Raw genomic sequence first — 23,169 nt, 5'->3', positions numbered from 1 at the left:
AGTTCTCTTTAATATTATGATGATTTAATGAATCACGAAGTTTCTACTTGCAGAATGCAGTGGAAAAATCATTGACTGTGAAGTCAGGAAGAACTGGGTTTTAAGCCCTGACTGAGCCCCTATCTCACCTGGGATTGTAATTCCCATAATACCCAAGTGTTAAGGGTGGGACCAGGTGGAGGTCATTGGATCTTGGGGGCCGTTTCCTTCATGGTGTTTTCGGGATAGTGAGTTCTCACGAGATCTGATGGTTTTATAAACAGGGTGGGACCAGGTGGAGGTCATTGGATCTTGGGGGCCGTTTCCTTCATGCTGTTTTCGGGATAGTGAGTTCTGATGAGATTTGATGGTTTTATAAGCAGGGTGGGACCAGGTGGAGGTCATTGGATCTTGAGGGCCGTTTCCTTCATGGTGTTCTCGGGATAGTGAGTTCTCACGATCTGATGGTTTTATAAGCATCTGGCATTTTCCCTGATTGCTTTAATTCCATCCTGCTGCCTTGTGAAGAAGGCGTCTGCTTCTCCTTTGCCTTTTGCCACAATTGTAAGTTTTCTGAAGCCTCCCCAGCAATGTGGAACTGTGAGTCAGTTAAATCTCTTTCCTTTGTAAATTACCCAGTCACAGGTATTTTTTTATAGCAGTGTGAGGACAGACTAATACACTAGCCAAATAATTTGAGTGCATTATTTACCTTCATTGAGAAACAAACTTCTATTCCGAAAAGTAAAAACTCATTATTTTATGAACCAGTGTGTTAATGTAGGTACCATTCCTTGTACGGGATAGATAGCACAAAGAAAAGGCTCAGCAGAGTAGTTTCCAATCACATTTGCCCTTCTGGAAATATTGATGATGATGTTGACCATTGTGTTGTACACTGATTGTCCTATATAAGTTCAGTTCCACATTACACACTCTTTTTAGAATTTACTACTTGGACAAATTTTCTCTAAAAAAAATGAATGTACTTTCATTTCTTAGAAAAACCATCTTCATCTATTTTCACGTTGGATTTGCAACTGTTGTTGAGGAGAACTATGTAACCCAGTGTTTCTCTTTGTATCCTCGTTGCCAGGAAGCCCAGCATCAAGCTTACCATTAAATTTTTGTATAATGGTACTAAAGGCTTTGCTTCCCTCTCCCTTTTAAAATGTTGTTGATGTATTTTTATTCCAATAACCTTATTGAATATTGAGTTTTTACTATATATTCTCTAATATATATTCAACTATATAAAGTATAAATAATACATTATTCAACTTAACACCAGAAAATTAAACAAAACTAAAGTGTAAATCATTTTAACCTCCTAGGGGCATAACATGGCAAATACCTCATTTTTGTCTTCTCAGTAAGTTTAGTGATTATCCCTATGTGCTGCTTTATCTTTAAACAATTACAAGGTGGGTTCTCTAATTATGAGAAAAATCTAAATCTGTTTGGAACATCTGATTAATTTCTGCATCAAATATTCTCTTTCTGCGCTCCTCCCCCCGCAGTCTTTTCTGTGAGTTTGTATAGTAATCAGGCAGGAAAAGGATGCACCGTGTGTGTGTGTGTGTGTGTGTGTCTTTCTTTCAGATTAACCTATCCCCGCTGTGTTCATCTGGCTCACTTTTCTTATCCCTTGAGGACCCTGAATTGGTCTACTTTGCCTGCATAGTGAGCTTAAAACAATGAGTTTCTCTGTATCTTATCTGCTTATCATGGAAAAACAATACCTTATCAGCAGTACTCCTGGATATTGAAGAGAACTCAGCTTCTCTTCTCTCTATTGGTTTTGTTTCTCCTTTGATCTTTCATCATCCCTCCAGTTATCTCATATCTTGATTTCAAATTTGTCCTTAATATTATACATAAAGATAATTATATTATGTATAAGGATAATTATATATAAAGATTATTATAATTATATGTAATCTTTACATTTAACATAATTATATATATATATAGAGAGAGAGAGAGAGAGAGAATGCCATCTTGGGCAGGGATAGATGTCCAAATTGATGTGTCACATATACACAGACTTCAGCACAAGAGAGAATTCTGACAACTCAGAGCAGGGGCCAGGCTTCAGAACGTGAGGAATGGTAAAGGCAAATTTACTAAGCATTTATTCTGTTCTCTATTGCCTAGTATATAACTGTAATGTAATAATGTAATACATACTAAAAAAACAATGATACAGAAGCGTTCAGGTGAAGGGGTATCTGTGCTCAGTGAGTCCACCAGGGAAGACAGCATATGTGAGTTTCATATTGAAAAAAAAAAAGGCTGGGGAGCCTTCTAGGCAAAGGAAAGAGCATGAGCAATGCAGGAGGACGGTAAAGCCAAGGAAGGTTTGGGAAAGAGCGAGTAATACAGCAGCCTGGGCTGTGGAGGGAGGAGTAGGAGATAAGACCTAGGGCGCTGGGGCCTGATTTGAAGAAAGGGGAAAGATGAGGCTTTGAATTTTAGGCCTCACATCGAATACCATTTTAATTATGTCATTTCCTTGCTCCAAACTTGACTGGCTCCTTGTTGCTGGACAAATACAGGAAGAGCCAGCGGCTGTGTAGGAAGTGGAATAACATGATTATATAGGGATAGGGTAAAAAAGAAATATGAGCTCCAGCTACAACATTTAAAGACTCCAATAAAGCCCTCCTCTACTTCCCGTATTAAAAAAGGTGTCAGTCCCAAGTCAAGGCTGCTCAACTGAGTATTCATTAGGCCCACAGTTAAGATATTAAATCTCTCCATCCACTCCTGACTACGCTTTTTCTTTTTCAGAGTTACGCTGAATCTGTAGCCACAGATCCTAAAGTGCTCACAGAAATATACATGAACAGGCGCCTTTTAGCTGTTGGATCACTGATGGACTAGAAATTCAGTGACAATATTCTGATTAACTGGCTGTGTCTGCAGGGGCTCAGAGCTAGTTGCCGGACCATTTTTAATGTTCCACTTGATGGGGACAATTTCATTGCTTCTCTCAGGAGAATCGCAAAGAACACTAGTAAAAACATGATGATATAGCACTCAACTCTGACTGGAGAGTTAGTGTTAGTGCTCAATAAACTCTAAATGGTTGTTTGAAGCATTTATTTCTGAGATACAGATGGTGATGTTATGACTAGTATAGTTTATTTATTTATTTATGTATTTAAAGATGAGATCCTGTGCTGTTGCCCGGGCTGGAGTACAGTGATGTAACCATAGATCATTGTAATTTGAAACCTAGACTCAAGCCATCCTCGTGCCTCAGCTTCCCAAGTAACTAGGACTACAAGTGCATGCCACCACACCCAGATTTTACAATTTTTTTGTAAAAATGGGGTTTTGCTATGTTGCCCAGGCTGGTCTTAAGCTCCTGGGCTCAAGTGATCCTCCTGCTTCATCTTAGTATGGTTATTTTAGTCTCATTTGAATTTATGACCATCCTCAACCAAGAATTTATTTTTAAATTTTTAAAAATTTCAATAAATTTTTGGGTACAAGTAGTTTTTTTACATGAATTAATTGTATAGTGGTGAATTCTGATATGCACCCATCATCCGAGCAGTGTACATTTTACCTAATGTGTAGTTTTTTTAATCTCTAGCCTCACTCCCACCTTCTCCCTTCGAGTCTCTAAAGTGCATTATGTCACTCTGTATGCCTTTGTGTACCCATAGCTTAGCTCCCACTTACAAGCGAGAACATACGGTTTTTGGTTTTCCACTCCTGTTATTTCACTTAGAATAGTGGCCTCCAGCTCCACCTAAGTTGCTGCAAAAGACATTATTTCATGCCTTTTAATGGCTGAATAGTATTCCATGGTGTATGTATACCATATTTTCTTTATCCACTCATTAGTTGATAGGCACTTAGGTTGGTTTCACGTCTTTGCAATTGTGAATTGCTCTGCAATAAAATACACGTGTGTCTATTTTGTATAATGAGAAGAACCAAGAATTTCTGAGTTAGGAGTATTTCTAAAGAAGATAACCAAAATTCATTCACTGTACTGTTCAAATGGAAAACAAAAGAAGCTCTATTTAAAAGGCCGTTCTCTTATTGATGATTTCCAGAGGTTGATTCCTAAGGTATTAGTATTATGTTAACAAGATTGACATAAGAAAAATTTTCAGAACTTTGGCCTTGCACAGTGGCTCATGCCTGGAATCCCAGCACTTGGGGAGGTCAAGATGGAAGGATCATTTGAGCCCAGGAGTTTGAGACCAGGATAGGCAATATAGCAAAACCCCTTCTCTAAAAAATATTTTTTCAGTTAGCCAGGGATGGTGTCATGGGCCTGTAGTGCCACCTATTCTGGAGACTGAGGCAGGAGGATCACTTGAGCCCAGGAATTCAAGGCTGCAGTGAGCTATGATTGCATCACTGCATTCCAGCCTAGGCAAAAGAGTGAGACCCTATCTCAAAACAAAACAAAAACAAATTCCCCAGAATTTTAACATGGGCATATCGATTCACTGTATCTTTAATGTTAATATTAAAGTTAGCTTTATAAAAGGCTTAGCAACCCACCAGCTCACAAGAGGAAAGTTTCATACGCAGTCGTGTATTGCTTGAGGCTAGGGCTACGTTCTGAGAAATGCATTGTTAGGTAATTTTGTCATTGTGCAAACATCATAGAGTCCACTTATACAAACGTAGGTGGCATAGTCTACTCTACACCCAGGCTACATGGCATAGCCATAGGAATGGCATAGCCTATTCCTGGACTACAAGCCTAAATAGCATGTTACTGTACTGAATACTGTAGGCAACTGTAACATAATAATAAATATTTGTGTATCTAAACTTCTTAACACAGAAAAGGTAAAGTGTTGTGCTGCTGTACTGATGTCACCAGATCATAAGACATTTTTCAGCTCCATTATGATCTTACAGGGCCACTGTTGTACATGTGGTCCATCACTGATTGAAACATTATGTAGTGCATGACTGTACTGAAATAAGTTTACTAGTCATTAAACAAATATAAACATGTCTAAGGGGTATATTTTTCTCCCCACATCCCAAGCCTGTTGGCAGAGCTTTCTGGGGCTCTTCCTCTGTTTTTTTCTACAAAAATCCCAGATAAGGTCTGAGACCTCTCAACAATTGGAGTGTTGGTTGGGGGGTAAGAGCACCAAAGCACTTAGCTTTTCACTCCTCTAGTCTGCTGAGCATTGGTGAGCAACGTAATCAAGACAAGCTGTGATGTGGCTTATTGTTTTCCTGTTGGAAAAGCTACTTTTGTCCTGCAGAAGTTATCAAAGTGACTATCCAGGTGGAAAATTCCTTACACAGGCAATTTGAAGGATCCCTAGTGGCAGGGGGCAACATTACCCTTGATGAATAATTCACTAGTAATTAATTAGTTCTCAAAAGAAAGTTTTTCTCTCTCATGGGCTGTTAGCATTTCATTATAGATTCTCAATTACTTTGTTGAATGCTTTGATCCTACTATAAATATCAGTCACTTGTTTTTCATTCCAACTTCCACAATCCTCAGTACAGGAAAGAAGGAAGGTTTAGGAATGCACACGGGGGAAGGTGAGGATCACACCCTGTCTACCTAGGTGGGGTTATCCTTTGGGCAAGGCAGACTCAAGATGTCCTAATCATTACATCATTATCACCTTCCCTCACATGCACTCCTGAGCCCTCCTTCTTAATTGTAGTCTACAATTAAGTAAAGGACACCCTCCTAGATCCAGTCATCCAGCTCCCCTGTATAGAAAACTTCTTCAGTCCCTCAATTCTTCCTCAACCCCCATTACCAATCCATTGCCAAATCATATAATTTCTACCTCTAAAACATCTGTCAATAGAATTCTTCATCCCCTTGCATTCATTTATTACCTGGTATCTTCCCACTTATAGAGAGGGCCAGGAACAAGTCAAGGGGAGATGGAAACTCATTAGGCCCAGGGCTAAAGGGACACTGGGTGCGCAGTAAGTAAGGCTCTCCCAAGGAAATGGAAGATGCAGAGCCTAAAGAAAAAGCTAAGATCCACATTTTTGAAAGAGGGTCTGGAAGAATAAAATCCAAGACTGCATTTGGCCATGAGAGTGGAATGGGGTATAGGGCAGTCGCTGAGTAATACTCAGTATTTAAAGCTCCCACTTATGGCAGGATATAATGGCCAGGTGAGATGGGATAGGAGGATATTGGAATTGTAATAATCTCCTAAATCAAGCCTCAATAACAGTACTTAAAATTTAAATTCATTTATTAGTCTTTTTTCCCCTAAACTGCCACACACAATTGTAAGCTGTATGAGGACCGGGATCTTCCTATCTTGTTCATTGTCCTATCTCCAGTGCCTCTCACAGAACTTCATATATGACAGGACACTATTAAATATTTGTTAAATAATTACACAGATTCTCTTGAATGCTGAAACTCTAATCTCATCACTCCAATGCTTAGGATTCTTCAAGTAACTTCTCAAAGCCTTTAGGATAAAATAAATCTGGAATCCTCCGATTAGCACAAAAACAAATAAACAAAAAAAGAGTCATCTGGTTTTTGCAGGTTATTTTCCCACCTAGTAGTTTGCCATTTCCTTCCTCCTCTTCCTGCAAGGAGGGAGCATTCCAGTCACAGTAAACTGCTTACAGTTATTCACATGTGTCACATTCATTTATCTCTTTCCTCATAACCACAGTTCATCTAGCAATAATCACTTCAGAAATCACCCTCTCCAGAAAGCTTTCTCCAACTCCATGACTGGTTTTAGTTAGATGTCAAAATATTTCACATCATCATATTGCAATGTTTCAGTTTTATTTTCCAAGTCTGCTCAAGATATATACTCTCTACAGATGGTAGAATTGCCAGCTAGCCCCCACATTAGAGCAACTGAGACAATTCCTTAAAATCTCTGTGTGTGTGTGCGCGCGCGCGTGTGCGTGCATATGTATATGTGTATTCTATTGGTTCTGTTTCTCTGGAGAGCCCTAACACAGGTTTTTCTGTTTTAACTCTGTGTCTAGAACTTAGAATACTGAGTAAACGAAAAATTAAATCTGGTTTGGAATTGCCCTCCCTTAATACGAGGGGACTCTGCAGTACAGAGCTGTTGAGCTGTTCAGAAGGGAATACTTATGAGATTGGCTTAAACTAGGTACCCAAGCTTATCCCTCATTACTCTGGTTACTTGATCACCTGAGGCATAATAAAAAGTAATGAAGAATATGTACACTTTATAAACCTATTTATTCTGTTTGAGTGCCAGGCAACCCTTTGCAAAGATTTCAACCAGCACCACAAACCCCATGAATTGGGAATAGTTGTGTTGGAGCCTCCTCCTTCCTCAAAGATGTCAGTATCAGCTACTCTGCTAGAGCCCAATGGCTTGATGTCTTTATGCATACCATCCCACCCTTTCTTGTGTAGGCTTTGAGTTCTGAATGACTGATGAGTCACTGAGAAAGACCTCCACACCAGCTGCTTGAGTCTTCCCATCATTCAACATCTGGACTAAATAAAACCTCAGCATATGTCTTCAGTGAGGTAAGAATCAGTGACCTGTGAACAAGCAGGTGACCAAAGTTCTGGCCAAGGACTGCCAGCCTCAGGCTCTCTTCCCCAGTGGTTGCTGGACTCCTGGGTTTATACTTGAAAATGACAGCTCATTCTCAATATGTATGCTGGAGTAAGAACTGGTAAATATGTACTGAAAACCTCTGACAATAAAGTTCTCACCAAAATGTTGCACATCACCAACTCCATCTTCCTTGGGCATCTCTCTCTGGGCATCCTCCTCCTCCATCAAGATCTTCTGCTGAATCTCAAAGGAGAAACTGGGATCAGTGCCAGCCTGTACACAGCAAGAAAAGAGAGGTACCATGATTGGAAATCTGAACTGACCTCTGAAAACTCAAGGTCAACATAACCTCTGTGTTGAAGACAGATGTTTAACATCTGGGGAAACTGCTTCCAAAGCTGAAAAACAGACATCCAGCCCACGTGGTGGCTCACGCCTGTAATCCCAGCACTTTGGGAGGCTGAGGCGTGTAGATCACAAGGGCGAGAGATTAAGACCATCCTGGCCAACATGGTGAAACCCCATTTCTACTAAAAATACAAAAATTAGCTGGGTGTGGTGGCACGCACCTGTAGTCCCAGATATGCAGGAGGCTGAAGCAGGAGAATCACTTGCACCCGGGAGGCAGAGGTGCAGTGAGCCAAGATTGCACCACTGCATTCTAGCCTGGCAACAGAGCGAGACTCTGTCTCAAAAAAGAAAAAAAAGAAAAACAGACGTCTTGGATCACCCTGTTATTCCACTGCTATCTACCCTTTAAAACAACAAAACTTCACCACTACCAGCACTGCTAATAACAAAAGCACACTTTTATCGAGAGTAAACAGATTCTGGCAAATAAGTAATAGACAATGCTTAGACCAAAAGAGGAACCAGTTTCTTAGTATAGTTATTTCTTCCTAGGCATGTTGCTGCTTATTTTCTGTTTTTCATCCCATGCTTATTATTTGCCAGCCACCCTGTTAGGTATTTTGTCTTCATTATTTCTTCTAATTTTTACAAATCCCATATTATATGGAAAGAAACTAGTGTCCTTGTTCTCAAGAGCTTCCCAAAGAGTTCCTGACTTTAAGTCTGGCTTTCTGCAGCTGTCATATCTAATATTCTCTATAGACACAGAGGAGCCCCAGGAGATGACCTCATCTCATTATCATGTAAGTAAGGGCTCCCATTTGTTATAAACCTAGTATGCCAAATATTGTCCTACTTGATTCTCACTACGTCTCTAAGACTAAGTGCTGTCATTTTTTATTTAACAAATGAGGAGCCAGAGACTGACGAAGAATAAGGGAGTTATCAAAAGGCACATAACCAGTGATGTACATTTTTTAATAAGGTAACAATCAACATCTCCTATTCAAAGCTAAAACATACCAGGTTTTGTTTATATTGCTCTTGGTGTATTAAAGAGAATGAACTTTAATGGTGGCAGAACTGGAGGCAGAAAGACAAGTTAGAGGTCTATACAATAATTCAGGGAAGAGATGCTAAGAAACTAAACTAAAGGCATTTGTATAAGACAGTGAGATGCAGACTCTATGATATATATGGGAAGTAAAATTCATCAGGCCAACATTATTTATTGATTTCGAAAGGTGTGTACAAGGGAGAGAGAATTTGATTTGGGAAAGTGATGGATGATAGGGTGCCGTTACCTACAAATGGCAATACTGGAAGTGGAGCAGATGTGGGTGAGGAGAAGAATTTAATTCTGGACATGTTGAATTGAAATGTATCTGTAGGGCATCTAAGTGAAGTGCAGGGTAGAGAGCAAGATAGAGATATGTATTTGGAAGATGCAAATCATGACAAGTTTTGTTTTTCCTCAAAATGGGAGGGAGCAAGGCAAACCGTCTCCTAGGCTGAGGAAGATGTTAAAGATCTAGGAAACAGATTAAGTGACAGAGCAATGTCCTGAGAGAAGAGAGAGAGGATGAGGCCAAGAACCCAGCTGGAGTGTTGGTCTTGACTGGAATAAGCTCTATCTCAAAAGAATGGGTAGTGAAAGCAGGTAAGAGTAGATGTCAATATAGGTCAACAGCTATTGATGGGAAGGTTAAAATTAGAGGATTTTTACATAGTGAGGGCCTCATTTTTGCCCGTGAAGAACAAGGCAAAGTCTTCCATTAAAAGTCTACCAGCATGAATATTATTGTAGGAAATAACTGCTGAAATATAAACTTCCATAAGTTATATTTAAAAGAAGCTTTAAAAAATTTTGTGCTATAAGCAATACCATCAAAAAGGTGAAATAGCCCACAAAGCAGGGCAAAATGTTTGCAAATTATATATCTAATAAGGTACTCTCAGCTAGAGTATGTGTGAAACTCTTAAAATTCAAAATACTTGGCAAAGCGTGGTGGCTCACTCCTGTAATCCCAGCACTTTGGGAGGCCGAAGGAGGAGAATCTCTTGGGCCCAGGATTTCGAGACCAGCCTGGGAAGCAGCAAGAGATCCTGACTCTACCAAAAATTTTAAAAAATTAGCCAGGCATGGTGCCATGTATCTGTGTTTCCAGCTGCTTGGAGGCTGAGACAGGAGGATGGCTTGAGCCCTGGAGTTAGGAGCTTCAGTGAGCCATCATCATGCTACTGCGCTCCAGCCTGGGTAACAGAGCAAGACACTGCCTAATTAAAAAAAAAAATCAAAATACTCAAAGGTGTTGAGTAGATATTGCTCCAAAGAAGATATACAAGTGGCTAATAGATACTGAACATCTTCAACCATTTGGGAAAGTCACATCAATATCACAGTATGACACCATTTCATACCCACTAGGATGGTTATAATAAAAACGACAGATTGTAACAAGTATTGAGGAAGTGAATGTGGGGAAGAGATGAAAGAGGGATAGGGAGTGACCGCTAATGGGTCTGGATTTTCTTTTGAGAGTGAGAAAAATATTCTAAAGTTAGATTGTGAATGACTCTTTGAATGTATTAAAAACCATTGAATTGTAAACTTTAAATAGGCGAATTGTATAGTATATGAATTACATCTCAATAAAAGCTATTTTTTTAAAGCTTCACAGAAGATTTTTAGGGCAGTGAAAATACTCTAAGATACTGTAATAGTGAATACATGTTGTTATATATTTGTCTAAATCCATAGAATGTACAATACCAAGAGTGAACCCTAATGTAAATTACGGTCTTTGCATGACGGCAATGCATCAATGTAGGTTCATCACTTCACCAGCTGTGACACACATACCACCCTAGTGGGGATGTTAATAAAGGGAGAGGGCATGTTTGTGTGAGGATGGGAGTATATGAGAAATCTCTGTACCTTCCTCTCAGCTTTACTGTGAACCAAAAAATAGTCTTTAAATAAAAATACAGTCTTAAACTAAAAAATTTTGCTGTGAACTAAAAAAAAAAAAAAAAAAAAAGTCTTTAAAAAAAAAGCAGAAGCTTAAAGTCTAAGGAAAAGATTGTTTATAGAGGCAAGAAGGGAACACTGCTAAAGACCAGATAATAATAGCGGCCATTATATTTGAGAGCTTATAAGCCAGGCACTGTGCTAAGTGTTTTACCTACATTATCTCCTTTAACATTCACCATAACCCCATATACATTTGGTTCTTTTCCCTCAATTTACAGACAATACAATTAAAACTCGGAAAAACAAAGAACGTATCGAAAGTCAGCAGTGAGAAAGGAAGACAAAATGCAGACCTACATCTGTGTGAGTCTGTTCCTTAGTACATGTACTGTGCTGTCTCCCTCAAGCTTTGCTTTGCTCCCTAACTCCGACTTTCTAGGTTCCGCACAAATGCCAACATCTTTAGGCCAACTTCTTTTTCCAGGGCATTTCTACAATGTTCTAGGTCTGTCAGTCTTAGAGTGGTAGATAGCATTTCCACCTCTGCAGTCTTAATAAAGAGCTGCAGAATAAACACATTTATAGTAAAAATGTTGTGGAATAAATGTATTGATAAATGATCACTCTCCTTAACTCCTCCACACGCAGGAGTCCTAGAAGCCCAGCTGACACTCTGTACAGAGTGATTTCCTGATGTTCAGAGCACTTAGAGCTAGAGTAAATAAGAGCCCAACCCAAAGAAAATGCATCTCTTTATTCTATTTGAAGAGGTTATGAATGAGAAGAAAAGAACAAACGTTGATCTCAACTGTTAGAGAGACAATGCCCATACCCATTCACTGTCAAGGTGGTTCTTAAGTTCTACAATCCTGATGCAACCTTCCAGCTTTCCTCATGTAATAACTGCAGATATACCTAAATTAGTTCTTGGCATGTAGGAAGGCTTCAAGAAGTTTTTTCTTCCTTTTTCATTCCTTTACAGTTCCCCCTCCTCCTACTCCTACTTGATAACCATGAAAAGCTCACTGTTTCAATTCAAACCTCTGCTGGGCACAGTGACTCACATCTGTAATCCCAGCACTTTGGGAGGCTGAGGCATGTGGATCACCTGAGGTCAGGAGTTTGAGACCGGCCTGGCCAACTTGGCAAAACCCCATCTCTACTAAAAATATGAAAATTAGCCAGGTGTGGTGGTGAGCACCTGTAGTCCCAGCTACTTAGGAGGCTGAAGCAGGAGAGTCGCTTTAACCTGGGAGGCAGAGGTTACAATGAGCCAAGATCACACCATTGCACTCCAGCCTGGGCAAAAGAGTGAGACTGCATCTCAAAAATAAATAAATACAATAAAATAAATTAATTAAATAAAATTATAAATTCAAACCTCTAGTCTGGAATGGAGTAACTATAAAGGAAGAGACAAAAGACAAACCTAGCTCCCCAGATCAGCTGCCTAAACTCCTCTGTGGCCTGGTAATTATGACAAAATGGTATTGGAGACTAACTGCCTCCTGATGAAACTATGACACCTGTCCACATATGCCTTAATGCCACATTATTATAATGTGAAAATCAGTAGAAGAAAAATAGTGCTTTCTAATAAAGTGCAGTATTCCAATGTTTACATGAGCTTACACTGTGTTAGACATTGTACTAAAGTCTGTACAGACATCTTGTCATTTTATTCTCACACAATCTTTTGAGGTAGTTTCTTCTAATTGATAGGCAAGAAAATTGAGGGCAGAAGAAGAGGAATAACTTCTCTAAGGTCACCTGGTCTGTAAGTGAGGGGTCAGCAATCTCCTCTTAATCTGTGTGGCCCTGAGTCAGCGCTCTCCATTTCTGCCTTAGATTGTGTTCTTATCCCTTCTGTTATTACCAAGCTCCCTTTCATGGAAACTGTTCTCCTAAAAGTGGTATGGTGGAAAATGATTCTAACGTGTAAATAAGATTATAAGCAATTATCCAATATCAATGGAAAAATGCTAGAGTAAATATTAGAAAACAGAATCTAATACCGCATTAAGAAAATATACCATGACCAAGTAGGATTTGTTTCTGGAATGCAAGGATGATTCAATATTAGTAGATGTAAGAAGAATAATCATATATTATCCCCAGTTAGGGAAAAAGCTTTCTAAAATTCTTTAAATTTTATTTTATTAAACAAATTTTTTTGGAGACAGGGTCTCACTGTCGCCCAGGCTGGAGTGGTGCAATCATCACTTACTGCAGCCTCAACCTCCTGGGCTCGAGTGATTCTTCTGCCTCAGCCTTCTAAGCAGCTAGGACTACAGGCATGTATCACTCTATCTGGCTAATATTTTTATTTTTATTTTTTAGAAATGTTGCCCAGGTTGGTCTTATAGTCCTAGTCTCAAGCGATTCTCCTGCCTTAGCCTCCCAAAGTGCTGGGATTACAGGCATGAGCCACCACACTTGGCCTCCCCACACCCCAAAAAAAGGCTTTTAACAAAACTCAAGTCCTATTCCTAATAAAAACATGAAGAAAACAGAAATGGATGCATATTTTCTATACTTGATCTTAGCCATAGGGCCAAGAAATGATGATGCGTATTTTCCTATACCTCGATCCTAAAGCCACTGTTATGTTTAGTCAGAAAATACTAGAGGTATTTCCACTAAGATTAGAAAAAGGTAAGGATGTTTACTCTCTGCATCTATTGAACATTGTTTTTAACCAACACGATTAAAAAAGAAAAAAAAATCATAGAAAAGGGAAAAGAAAAAATAAAACTATTTACAGATGATATAGTTTACCCAGAGAACCCGAGAAAATCAATGATAAACTCACAGACCATAAAATAAACTTAATCTTTTAAAAATGCTAAAGATAATATTAATTTTAAAATAACTTCAAATGTCAGAAAAGCTATAACAATAGCACAAAGAAGATTTGTTTTTCTGGAACTACTTGAGAGTAAATTGTGAACAGAGCCATCACTCTTGAATAATGTGTAACCCTTCAAAGAAGGGCATTTTTCAGATAACCAACAAAGAATCAAAATCAGGAAATTGTCATTGACACTACCATAAAATTCACAAACTCCATTCAAGCTAGTTAATTATCCCAGTAATATTCTTTAGAGGATCCAATCTAAGAACATGTGTTATATTTAGTTTTTCTGACTCTTCAGTTTTTTTTCTTTTTTTCAGTCTGGAAGAGCTCAGTGTTGGTGTACTCTCACAGCTAATTTATCCTGAGAACAAGGGGTAATGGAACAGACAAACAGAGTGACCACAATCAAAACCCATCCTGCCAGACATATAAAATGAATAATTGCTTGAGTATGTAGAGAAATCTGGAAGTGATGCTATACTTTTATCTTATTTTTACTCAAAAAGTTTTGAAGCACACTATAAAATAGGAATATGTTAAATGATGAATATTCATTCTGCTGAATTCTTCCTAGACAGAATGTTCACAAGAAAAAAAAATTGTCTTATTTCCAAAATTGTTCTCCTAAATTAGATTTAGCAGCATATCTAATCTTGGATCAGTATATGCTCAGCTCTAACTGGTCTTCAAGAAAATCTGAGAGTCTATTCTTAGATTAAATTTTAAACAGATACACTGAGAACACAACTATCCTCATTTTGTTAGGTATTACTTCTAAGCAAGTTTTAAAAGATATTCTAATCTGACTGCCTCAAAATTCTGTCCAGATTATCATTAATTCTTTGGGGCTGTAGTTCAAATTTCTTTATATGTAAAGCCTACAACTATTTTTTCTTAGTTATATTTTTATTGTAGTCAAATCACTAGCTTTCATCCATATTGACTGTCTGAAGGTTTCTGAAAGTGTAATAGGTATATAAGTAACTTCCGTACTGTGCTTATTTGATGAATTTCTGAAAAATCAACACAGATCTATTACTGGATTTGCTGTCATTCTTATGGAGCTGCTTTTCTGAGAACAGATTGGAAAGGGGAAGAGAGGGAATTGTGGGTAGAGTCAAATTCCTCTTCTAAGTTGCCAGAGGCAAGAGCATACTGAGGAACTTTTTAAACATACGAATTCCTGGCTAGGAGTGGTAATACGTGCCTGTAGTCCCAGCTGCTCAGGAGGTAAAGGTGGGAAGATCACTTGTGCCCATGAGTTTGAGACCAGCCTGGGCAACATAGACCCTGCCTCTAAAACAAACATGCAAACAAACAAATAAATAAAAATAAAAATACAGGTACCTTAACCTCACTCCAGACTTTCTGAATCAGAATCTGTATTGGTAGGTTCAGTAATATGTGTTTTTTGTTGTTGTTGCTATTATTTTTGAGACAGAGTCTCCCTTTGTCATTGAGGCTGGAGTGCAGTGGGACGATCTCAGCTTACTGCAAGCTCCACCTCCTGGGTTCAAGAGATTCTTGTGCCACAGCTTCCTGAGTAGTTGAGATTACAGGAGTGCATCATCACACTGGGCTAATTTTTGTATTTGTAGTAGAGACGAGCTTTTGCCATATTGACCAGCCTGGTCTTGAACTCCTGGCTTCAAGTGTTGTGACCACCTTGGCCTTCTGAAGTCCTGAAATTACAGGTGTGAGCTACCGCACCTGGCCAGGTTCAGTAATAAGTGTTTTTAAGAAGATTCCCAGGAAAGTCTTCTGCAGTAAGCTTAACACATACTTTGACTAACTTTGTGAAATTGTGCTCCACAGGATGTCAGTTTAACAGAATGATGCCATAAAAAACTAAGAGGAGTTTTGGAAATGATGCACTCTATAGCCCCTCCTTAGCAAGCCATGGGACATATTAGTATATGCATTTAGTATAGGCTGTAAGGAAATATCTACTTAATTTCTCAAATTTACTTGAGTATACCACACACTTTTGTTGACTCAACACATATTACTATGCACCCCAAAGAGCATGACTTTAAGAGAGACTGATATAGAACATAATCCTCTCCATGCCACTCCTTCTTTATTAACAGATCAGCAACTGTTTGATGTTAGTCAACTCAGCAACGAATGTAACTTCAAACTTTCATAAGGAATATTGTACAGGTTGCATAAGAGCTTCGTGCCTAGCCTTATTCTCCAGCTCTTCCTCTGTTCATTCCTAAACTTTAGATATTTTTTAAAAACTGTTAACAGTTATGATAACAGATGTGCACTGATTTCTTACTCTGTACAGACTTTTCTAAGCACTTCGCAGGCATTATATCACTCAATACACAGCCCTCTGAGGTAGTTTCATTACTATAACAATGTTATAACAGGATGCTGAGGTACAGAGATTTGAAACAACTAGACCTAAGAAAACTCATAGTAAGTGGTGAAGCAGGTATAGACATTAAGTCCAGGTTCTCAGGTTCGAAGTCAATAATATGAACCATGTCATTATCCCACCTGAATAGTGTTGATTTGATATGCTTTGGCTTCTGTGCCCCACCTCAATCTCATCCTAAACTGTCATCCCCACGTGTCAAGGGAGGGGCCTGGTGGAAGGTGACTGTATCATGGGAGTGGTTTCCCCCATGCTGTTCTCCTGATGGTGAGTGAGTTATCACAAGGTCTGATGGTTTAAAAGTGTTTGGCAGTCCTCCTCACCTCCTATCGCCATGTAAGACATGCCTTGCTTCCCCTTCACTTTCTGCCATGATTGTAAGGTCCCTGAGGCCTCCTCAGCCACATGGAACTGTGTCAATTAATCTTTTTCCTTTATAAATTGCCCAGTCTCCAGTTGTTCTTTATGGTGTGTGAAAATGGACTAATACAAGATTCTTTGGCAACCTCATTCAAAGCCAAAGCTTCCCTTGTCATGGCTTCCTAAGCCCTGTTCCTAACACTTGCTCTCTCTTCTGAGCTAAGATCAGCATCCCTAACTGCTTGTTAGACATCAGTGAGGAGGTATAACTGGATTCTCAAACTTAACATATCTCTGTAGAATCTCATCTCCCCTTTCCAGTCTTACCCTTCCTTTTGTTTTCTCTCTCTCCAGCATTCATGAATTTCTTCATATGACAACTGTGAGCACTTACCATGCATTTGGCTCTGTGCTCTGTTGGGAACTTAAAGGTGAACAGGACTTCTTATTCCTGACTTCTGTTTGCCTCCTAACTTCAGTGAACTAATGCTTCGTTATGGCCACTTTCTTCTCTTTCTGCATCTTGTCCTTCCAGATTAGTCTCCAGCAGCTGTTTTATTCTCTAAGTTGTTCTTAAGTCATATCACTTGAAAAATAATTTGGTTGTTGGATTGTCTTTCTCTGAAAGGTCACTGGCATGTCTGTAGGTGCAGTGGCAGACTGTATTCCAAAAATGGCCCCACTGACTCACATGCTCATCCCACCCTGTGACACTGGCAGCCCTCCATCATGAGGTGGGGTCTACATTTCTCCCCTTGGATCTGGATGGGCCTATCAATACTAGTGGAAGTGATGTTGTGCTATGTGCTTTTCAAGGCTAAGCTCTAAAAAGCAAACAGCTTCTTCCTTGCCCTTCAGTGAAGCTTGCCCTTGGAACCCAGACCCTGAGTCATGAGGAAGAGGAAAGACTATATGGGGTCACTAGATAAGGCGTTCTTGGTGACAGCCCCTGCTGATGACCCAGCTGACAGCCAGCACCAACCTCCAGACAAGTGAGTAAGATTTCAGGTGATTCCCAGTCCTAGCCTTTGCGTGTCCTCAGCTGATTCTGAGTGAAGTAGAGACAAGATGTTCTCTCTGAGCCTTACCTAAACTGCAGAGTGGGAGCAGCATAAATACTGTCATTGCTTTAAGCCACTGAATTTTGGGGTGTCTGTTACACTGCAGTCAGCGATGAGAACCAGTGCCTACCTCTACACCAGCTATTCACAGGGGCAGAGTCATAAAGTATAGCTACCTAGAAGGAACTGCGGCTGGGAAAGCAGGCACCATTATTAACTATCAATTGTGTGCCATCTTTTTCACATTTTTAATCCTCTGTAGCACTTAATAAAGTACTTTGCATGTAGTATATATTGAATAAATATTTGCTAAATTGAGTTGAAATATGGCGTGATAGTTAAATGCGTGACCTTAGCGGTCAGATATACTATACAAACCACAGCTCTAAATGTTACAGCTGTGTGATAGGAAGCAAGGGTCGTCTCCAGTCCATCAGTGTCTATATTTTTATGGTAATCTGAAATTGATGTAAGAATTAAATGTTTAAGGCATGTGCAAGTGCCTAAGAATGCGAGACTCATGCTAAATCTCTCTCTCTCATTCTCTCTTAAATTTTAGGACAAAATGAGAAGGATTGTAGCCTGATTGTGAGGGATCTTGAATGCATAGTTAAGGTTCATTTTTTAGGTATTAGGGACTCATGGAAAATTACAGAGGTGTGATATGCGTAAGGCAGAGTTTGAGATTACTATGGCAATAATGTGTAGAAAGGATATATAAAAACCAGTGCTGAAGCTAAAGTCAGTGTCTAAGAATGTTAGGGTTTAAAAAAGACTTAAAAATATAGCCAGGGGGATATCAGGTCAGCAGCAAATGGCAAGATAATATTACAAGGGAAATTTCCATAGATTTTGATTGACTGGGTTTGAGTCTACCTCGGAAAAAGTTAAAATAAGAAAAGCAAAGTCCAAAATTGGTCTCAATAATTTGGTGACATTTCTTAAAAATTGTCCATATAGGATGCCCTATGATTCAACAATTTCACCTCTAAAAGTCTATCTTATAAAGAAGTGAGGGCAAGACTACTTGAAGAGATATTTACTGCAGCATTGTTTGTGATAACACAGTGTTGAAAAACTGTAATATCAGTAAGGTCATAGTGAAGTAGACTACTATAAGTTAATGCAATCAAATAATATAAGAATGAGATAAATCTATATAAACTGACCTGAATAAGTTATAAGCAAAAAGAGCAAGTTGTAAAGCTATATGTGTACACACACGTACACACACCCACACACAGAAATCAGATGGCTCTCTATATAATGCCATCTGATTTTAGTTAACACCAGGAAAAAGCCTAAGTGTCAGAAAAGAACAGCACTAAAGGATCTGAGAGTGGAGTGGCTTTACAAGATTTACTTTGATTAATTGGTGAAATTTTGTCTTTCAGTGTTTTTTTTTTAAATAAAAATATAAGAACATACTATATTTGCAAATTTCATACCATTACAAGCGAACAGTGCCATTAACAGAAGCAGTAAAGTTGAAAGCTTGTTGGATTCAGGAGAAAGTAGCTGAGTAGATATAGATTAACTTGTAAAAAGAAAAAAACGATGCAGATTAACTTGTATTTGGTATGAAGGGGCGCTGTACCAAAGGGCTGGATTGTGGTGAGAGTTGTGGTAGTTGTTGGCAGCAGTCTAGGGTGTGTCTGGGCAGGCTTTCCAGGTTGTGGTTCTTGTAGGGCTCAGACAAGATGTGGTCGATATGAATAGAGCTTGCTGCTGAGACTAGAGGGTCAAAGACAAAATTCGTGACCCAGTGTCAGGGGAAGCGGCACCACAGATCATTTTTACTGCTGCTGGGTCCTTGGATTGGAGGGAATAACTCTCTCTGACGCGGCCTTGTTTACCTAAAGGCTAGCTAAGGAAAACTATCTCACTGACCAGTAATTAACTCTGGATCCAACATAATAGGAGGGTCAGAAGGTAGTACAACATCCTAGTTATGAAACGAATCTTCATTAATTTGCCTATCCCCATATTAAACTTATTTACATTTTCAAGTTGGTATGTATCTATATCTACATCCATATCTACATCATCCATATCTATAGCTAAATATCTATATCATCTATCTGTCTAGATAGATAGATACAGATAGATATCCCTGTCTACCTCTTTTCATATGAAACAATTAGCATTTATTCAAATTTGATCTTGAACAATACTATGTATTGAGACATATTAAATATAAGGTAAGCACATTATAAAAATGGATCCCACATGGGGGATTATAGTGGTATGCTGTAGAGCCAGTGTTTTATTATAGAATTACTGATTGCTTCTCCAGGTGGGTTTAAATTGATGACTCTAAGGACATTTTTGCAAACTCCCTTCTTCTAGCTTACTGTCTCTACAAATGTGCTCATGGGAAGACCCACTTTCTCTTCATGACTTTAAAATGCTTCGAGCAAAGAAACACTTGGATGATTTATTAAATAAACATTATCTCCAAAGCCCAATGATGAATTTTTTTAATACATGAAAGTCTCTTTTTAAATCCTTTTCAATATTTAATACACATTGTATTAGATAAGTATAAATAATATATTTGAAAATTTTAAAACATGCATATTCAAAGTGATTTGCAAAAGTCCCTAAAATATTTATGATTTTGCTGTCTACAATTTTCTTTTATTTATCCTATCTCCTGTAGATTCTTATTAGATATAGGTAGGGATTTTTTAAAAGTGTCATGCCTTTCTCCCTTCCTTTCTCTCTTTTTTCTTTTTTTTTTTCTCTCTCTCCCTCCCTCCCTCCTTCTTTTCTTTTTCTTTCTTTCCCTCCCTCCCTTTCTTTCTTCCTTCCTTCTCTCTCTCTCTCTTTCTTTCCAAACCTAGAAGATAAGGTGTGGAAATACAGTGAGTTGCCTAAGATCCCACTGCCTCTCATGCTGACAATGATATGCTTAGACTCTGGGATGTGTTGCCTGTTTCTGCCATGTTCCTTATTCGTGATATTTCAGTACAAAGGATTTATACATACCCATGAAGCTACATATATCCTTTTTTAAAAAAAAATACTGTTATCAAGCCATATGGTATCTCATAACTTAATAGAAAAATATTGCATGTAAGATAAAGAATTTTAGACTGCTTTAATTTTGTCAGTCTATCTTATTTCTAAGCAGAAATACCAGCCTCAGTTTCCCTGCTTATCAAGCAATATATGCTTCCAAGCAATTGAAAAGTAAAAATAGAAGTACCTTTAGAAATTACTTTATGCTCCTGCCACTAATTCTATAGAGACCTGGAAGAAGGAGGAATAAGAGAAGCTGGTTTTCTGGCAGTGAGGAACAATGCAGAGAATGTGGAGACCTGCTCCAAATTTTAGTAGCTTTATATGCATCATTTAATATAGTTGGTGAGTGGATGGGTGAAACAAAATTACAAATTTCTCTTTAGTGGCTTGGCTAAGAAGTTGAAGTTGAGAGTAGACTCTGAATCTAAATCTTTTAGGAGTTAGATACATATCTACTTCCTAGTTTTTCTTTGTGTGTGTGTGTGTGTGTGTGTGTGTGTGTGTGTGTGTGTTGGGGGGAGATCTGAATAGTTCTGTCAGTTTAGTGATAAGAAAATATAAGGTGATATAAAATTTAAAAAAAACAAAAAGTATACTGAGTTTAAAATCTAGTGAAAAACTGTGGGTAGTCTTCTAGAACCTAGTTAAATAACACACAAAATAGAACTCTTAGAAATATCAGATGTTAGGATTTTTTTTTTAGCAGAATAATGGAAGAACCAGGAATCCAGGACGGGAGGATTGAGTGAGCATGCTACCTTCCTTTAGGGAGGAGAAACAATCCATAGGATAGTTTGAGTTGTTTTTCATTCATAGTGATGGATTTGAACAGTCCATTCAACCCTTTCACCCAGTGCTTCTCTTACTAATTGCATGCCTTTGCGAGATGGGGCAATATGGGAGAGATGTGGGAAGATAAATGGCCCTTCAGAGGTTTCCATGATTTTTTAGAATTGGTGTGTTGACTCTAATGAATGCTGTTGATAGAACGGAAATGTCTAAAACTCTGGGCGAACAGTCACTTAGCTACTCAGAAAAATATTTGGAAATTAGGGAAAACATCGTAAACGTTTGTATTTGATCCTTTTGATCTCACAAGCGACTATATTCCCTTTTATCTAACAGAAAAGATCCAGTTGGTTTGGCTGGTTGACTCATACCAGACAACCACTGAAAGGTCTTCGTGTTTATGCTATACAGCGTGCAGGATTTGGCAGGGGCTCAGTAGATATTTTCTAGGTTTCATTATATTGATTGAGTCAAGTGGAAGGTATAATGCTTCTTTTTCTTTGTTTGTTTTGTTTTTGGGACAGATCTCACTCTGTCCCCCAGGCTGGAGTGCTGTGGCGCAATCTTGGCTCACTGCAACCTCTGCCTCCAGGGCTCAAGCGTTTCTTTCACATTCGCTTCCTGAGCAACTGTAACTACCCACCACATCCAGCTAATTATTGTAGAGACGGGGTCTCCCTGTGTTGCCCAGTCTGGTCTCGAACTTCTGGGCTCAAGCGATCCGCCAGCCTCAACTTCCCAAAGTGCTGGGGTTATAGGCGTGAACCACTGTGCCTAGCCACAGTCTTTTAGAAGCCAAAACTGTTTTAAAATCTTGATAAGATATTTATTAAGTATGTCATTCGATATGTGTTCATAGATTACCTGAGCTGGGGAAATTAGAGATGGGAAATCGAAAGATAATCCACTGACAGATAGACTGGGAGTAACTGTGATTCAGTTTCCCTGTCACTGGGAAGCATCACCAGCATCTAATCAACCAGTGCACAGGAGGATACTGGGACTGGGGCAGGGCAGCTTCAGCTGCCTCTGTGTTTATAAAGCAGTTGGACTTCAGTTGCTGTAACTCTCTTGGCCTTTCACTCCCAGTTGGCTCACTCCTCCAGAAGAGAAGGGGCCACTGGGAGCATTTGGGAAATACACTGGTTCTGTGTAGTTGGGAGCTAGCTGACCTCAGAAGCTACAGTGGCTGAGCTCCTTTGTGGTCTGGTTTGCAGAGGCAGCCCCCTATGGGGAGGTGCATTGTGAATGGTGGTAAGTCTACCTAAATTTGGAATGCAGCTTTAGAAAGTCCTCTGTTGCACTGCACCTAAACTCTGCCCTCTTTTGTCAGCTTTATAGTAATGAAGGCGATATTTTTATCTCCTTTTGCCAGACTTCCATGTCTATCTTTTCATGGTTTTCAAACTTGGTTGAGAAATGAATGCTAATTTTTGCCCCCGTCCTCAAGCCTCATAAAAGGTACTCAGTTCCATCAGCTCTATGTATCTACGTACTTTGCATCTAGTTATGTGAGATGTTTTCATTCATTTAGCCATTCATTTGGAAATATGGATCGGGCCTTTAGACTGTGCTAAATACTCTGGTAAGTCCTGAGACTACTCGCAGAAGCTCACAGTATAGAGTATTTATAACGCAATTGAACAAGTGGGTGAGCATCAAGCTTCCCGGGAAGAAACACAGTCTGAATCAAGTTGCTCAGTTTTTGGTCTTGCCTTAACCGAGTCATAACAGAGTGGGATTTGGCCAGAAGGTATTCCAGTGTGATAAAAGCTTAGGCTGCAGAGGCAGTAGTGGCTCCGTTCTGAAAGGCTCTCCTTAAAAGCCATACAAAGGGCCCT

General features: G+C 39.0%; 1 protein-coding gene across 13 annotated transcripts in view; it reads right to left on the bottom strand.

Moving 5' to 3' along the window:
* Positions 1–23,169, bottom strand: part of PHLDB2 (pleckstrin homology like domain family B member 2) — a 225,587-nt gene that overhangs the window by 111,587 nt on the left and 90,831 nt on the right. For all 13 annotated transcript variants that reach the window (XM_012460947.3, XM_012460945.2, XM_064374594.1 and 10 more), the window contains exon 2: positions 7,682–7,796. In XM_012460947.3, the coding sequence (XP_012316370.2) occupies positions 7,682–7,748 (67 nt within the window). In that variant the 5' untranslated portion in view covers positions 7,749–7,796. The remainder of the gene's footprint in view (positions 1–7,681; positions 7,797–23,169) is intronic.

Source organism: Aotus nancymaae, unplaced genomic scaffold (genome assembly GCF_030222135.1).
Source record: "Aotus nancymaae isolate 86718 unplaced genomic scaffold, 86718_ANA_hifiasm-v0.15.2.pri h1tg000011l, whole genome shotgun sequence".
In the NCBI taxonomy this organism is placed as follows: Eukaryota; Metazoa; Chordata; class Mammalia; order Primates; family Aotidae; genus Aotus; species Aotus nancymaae.
Note: the sequence above shows the minus strand (reverse complement) of the source record. Positions and strands in the feature narration are given on the sequence as shown.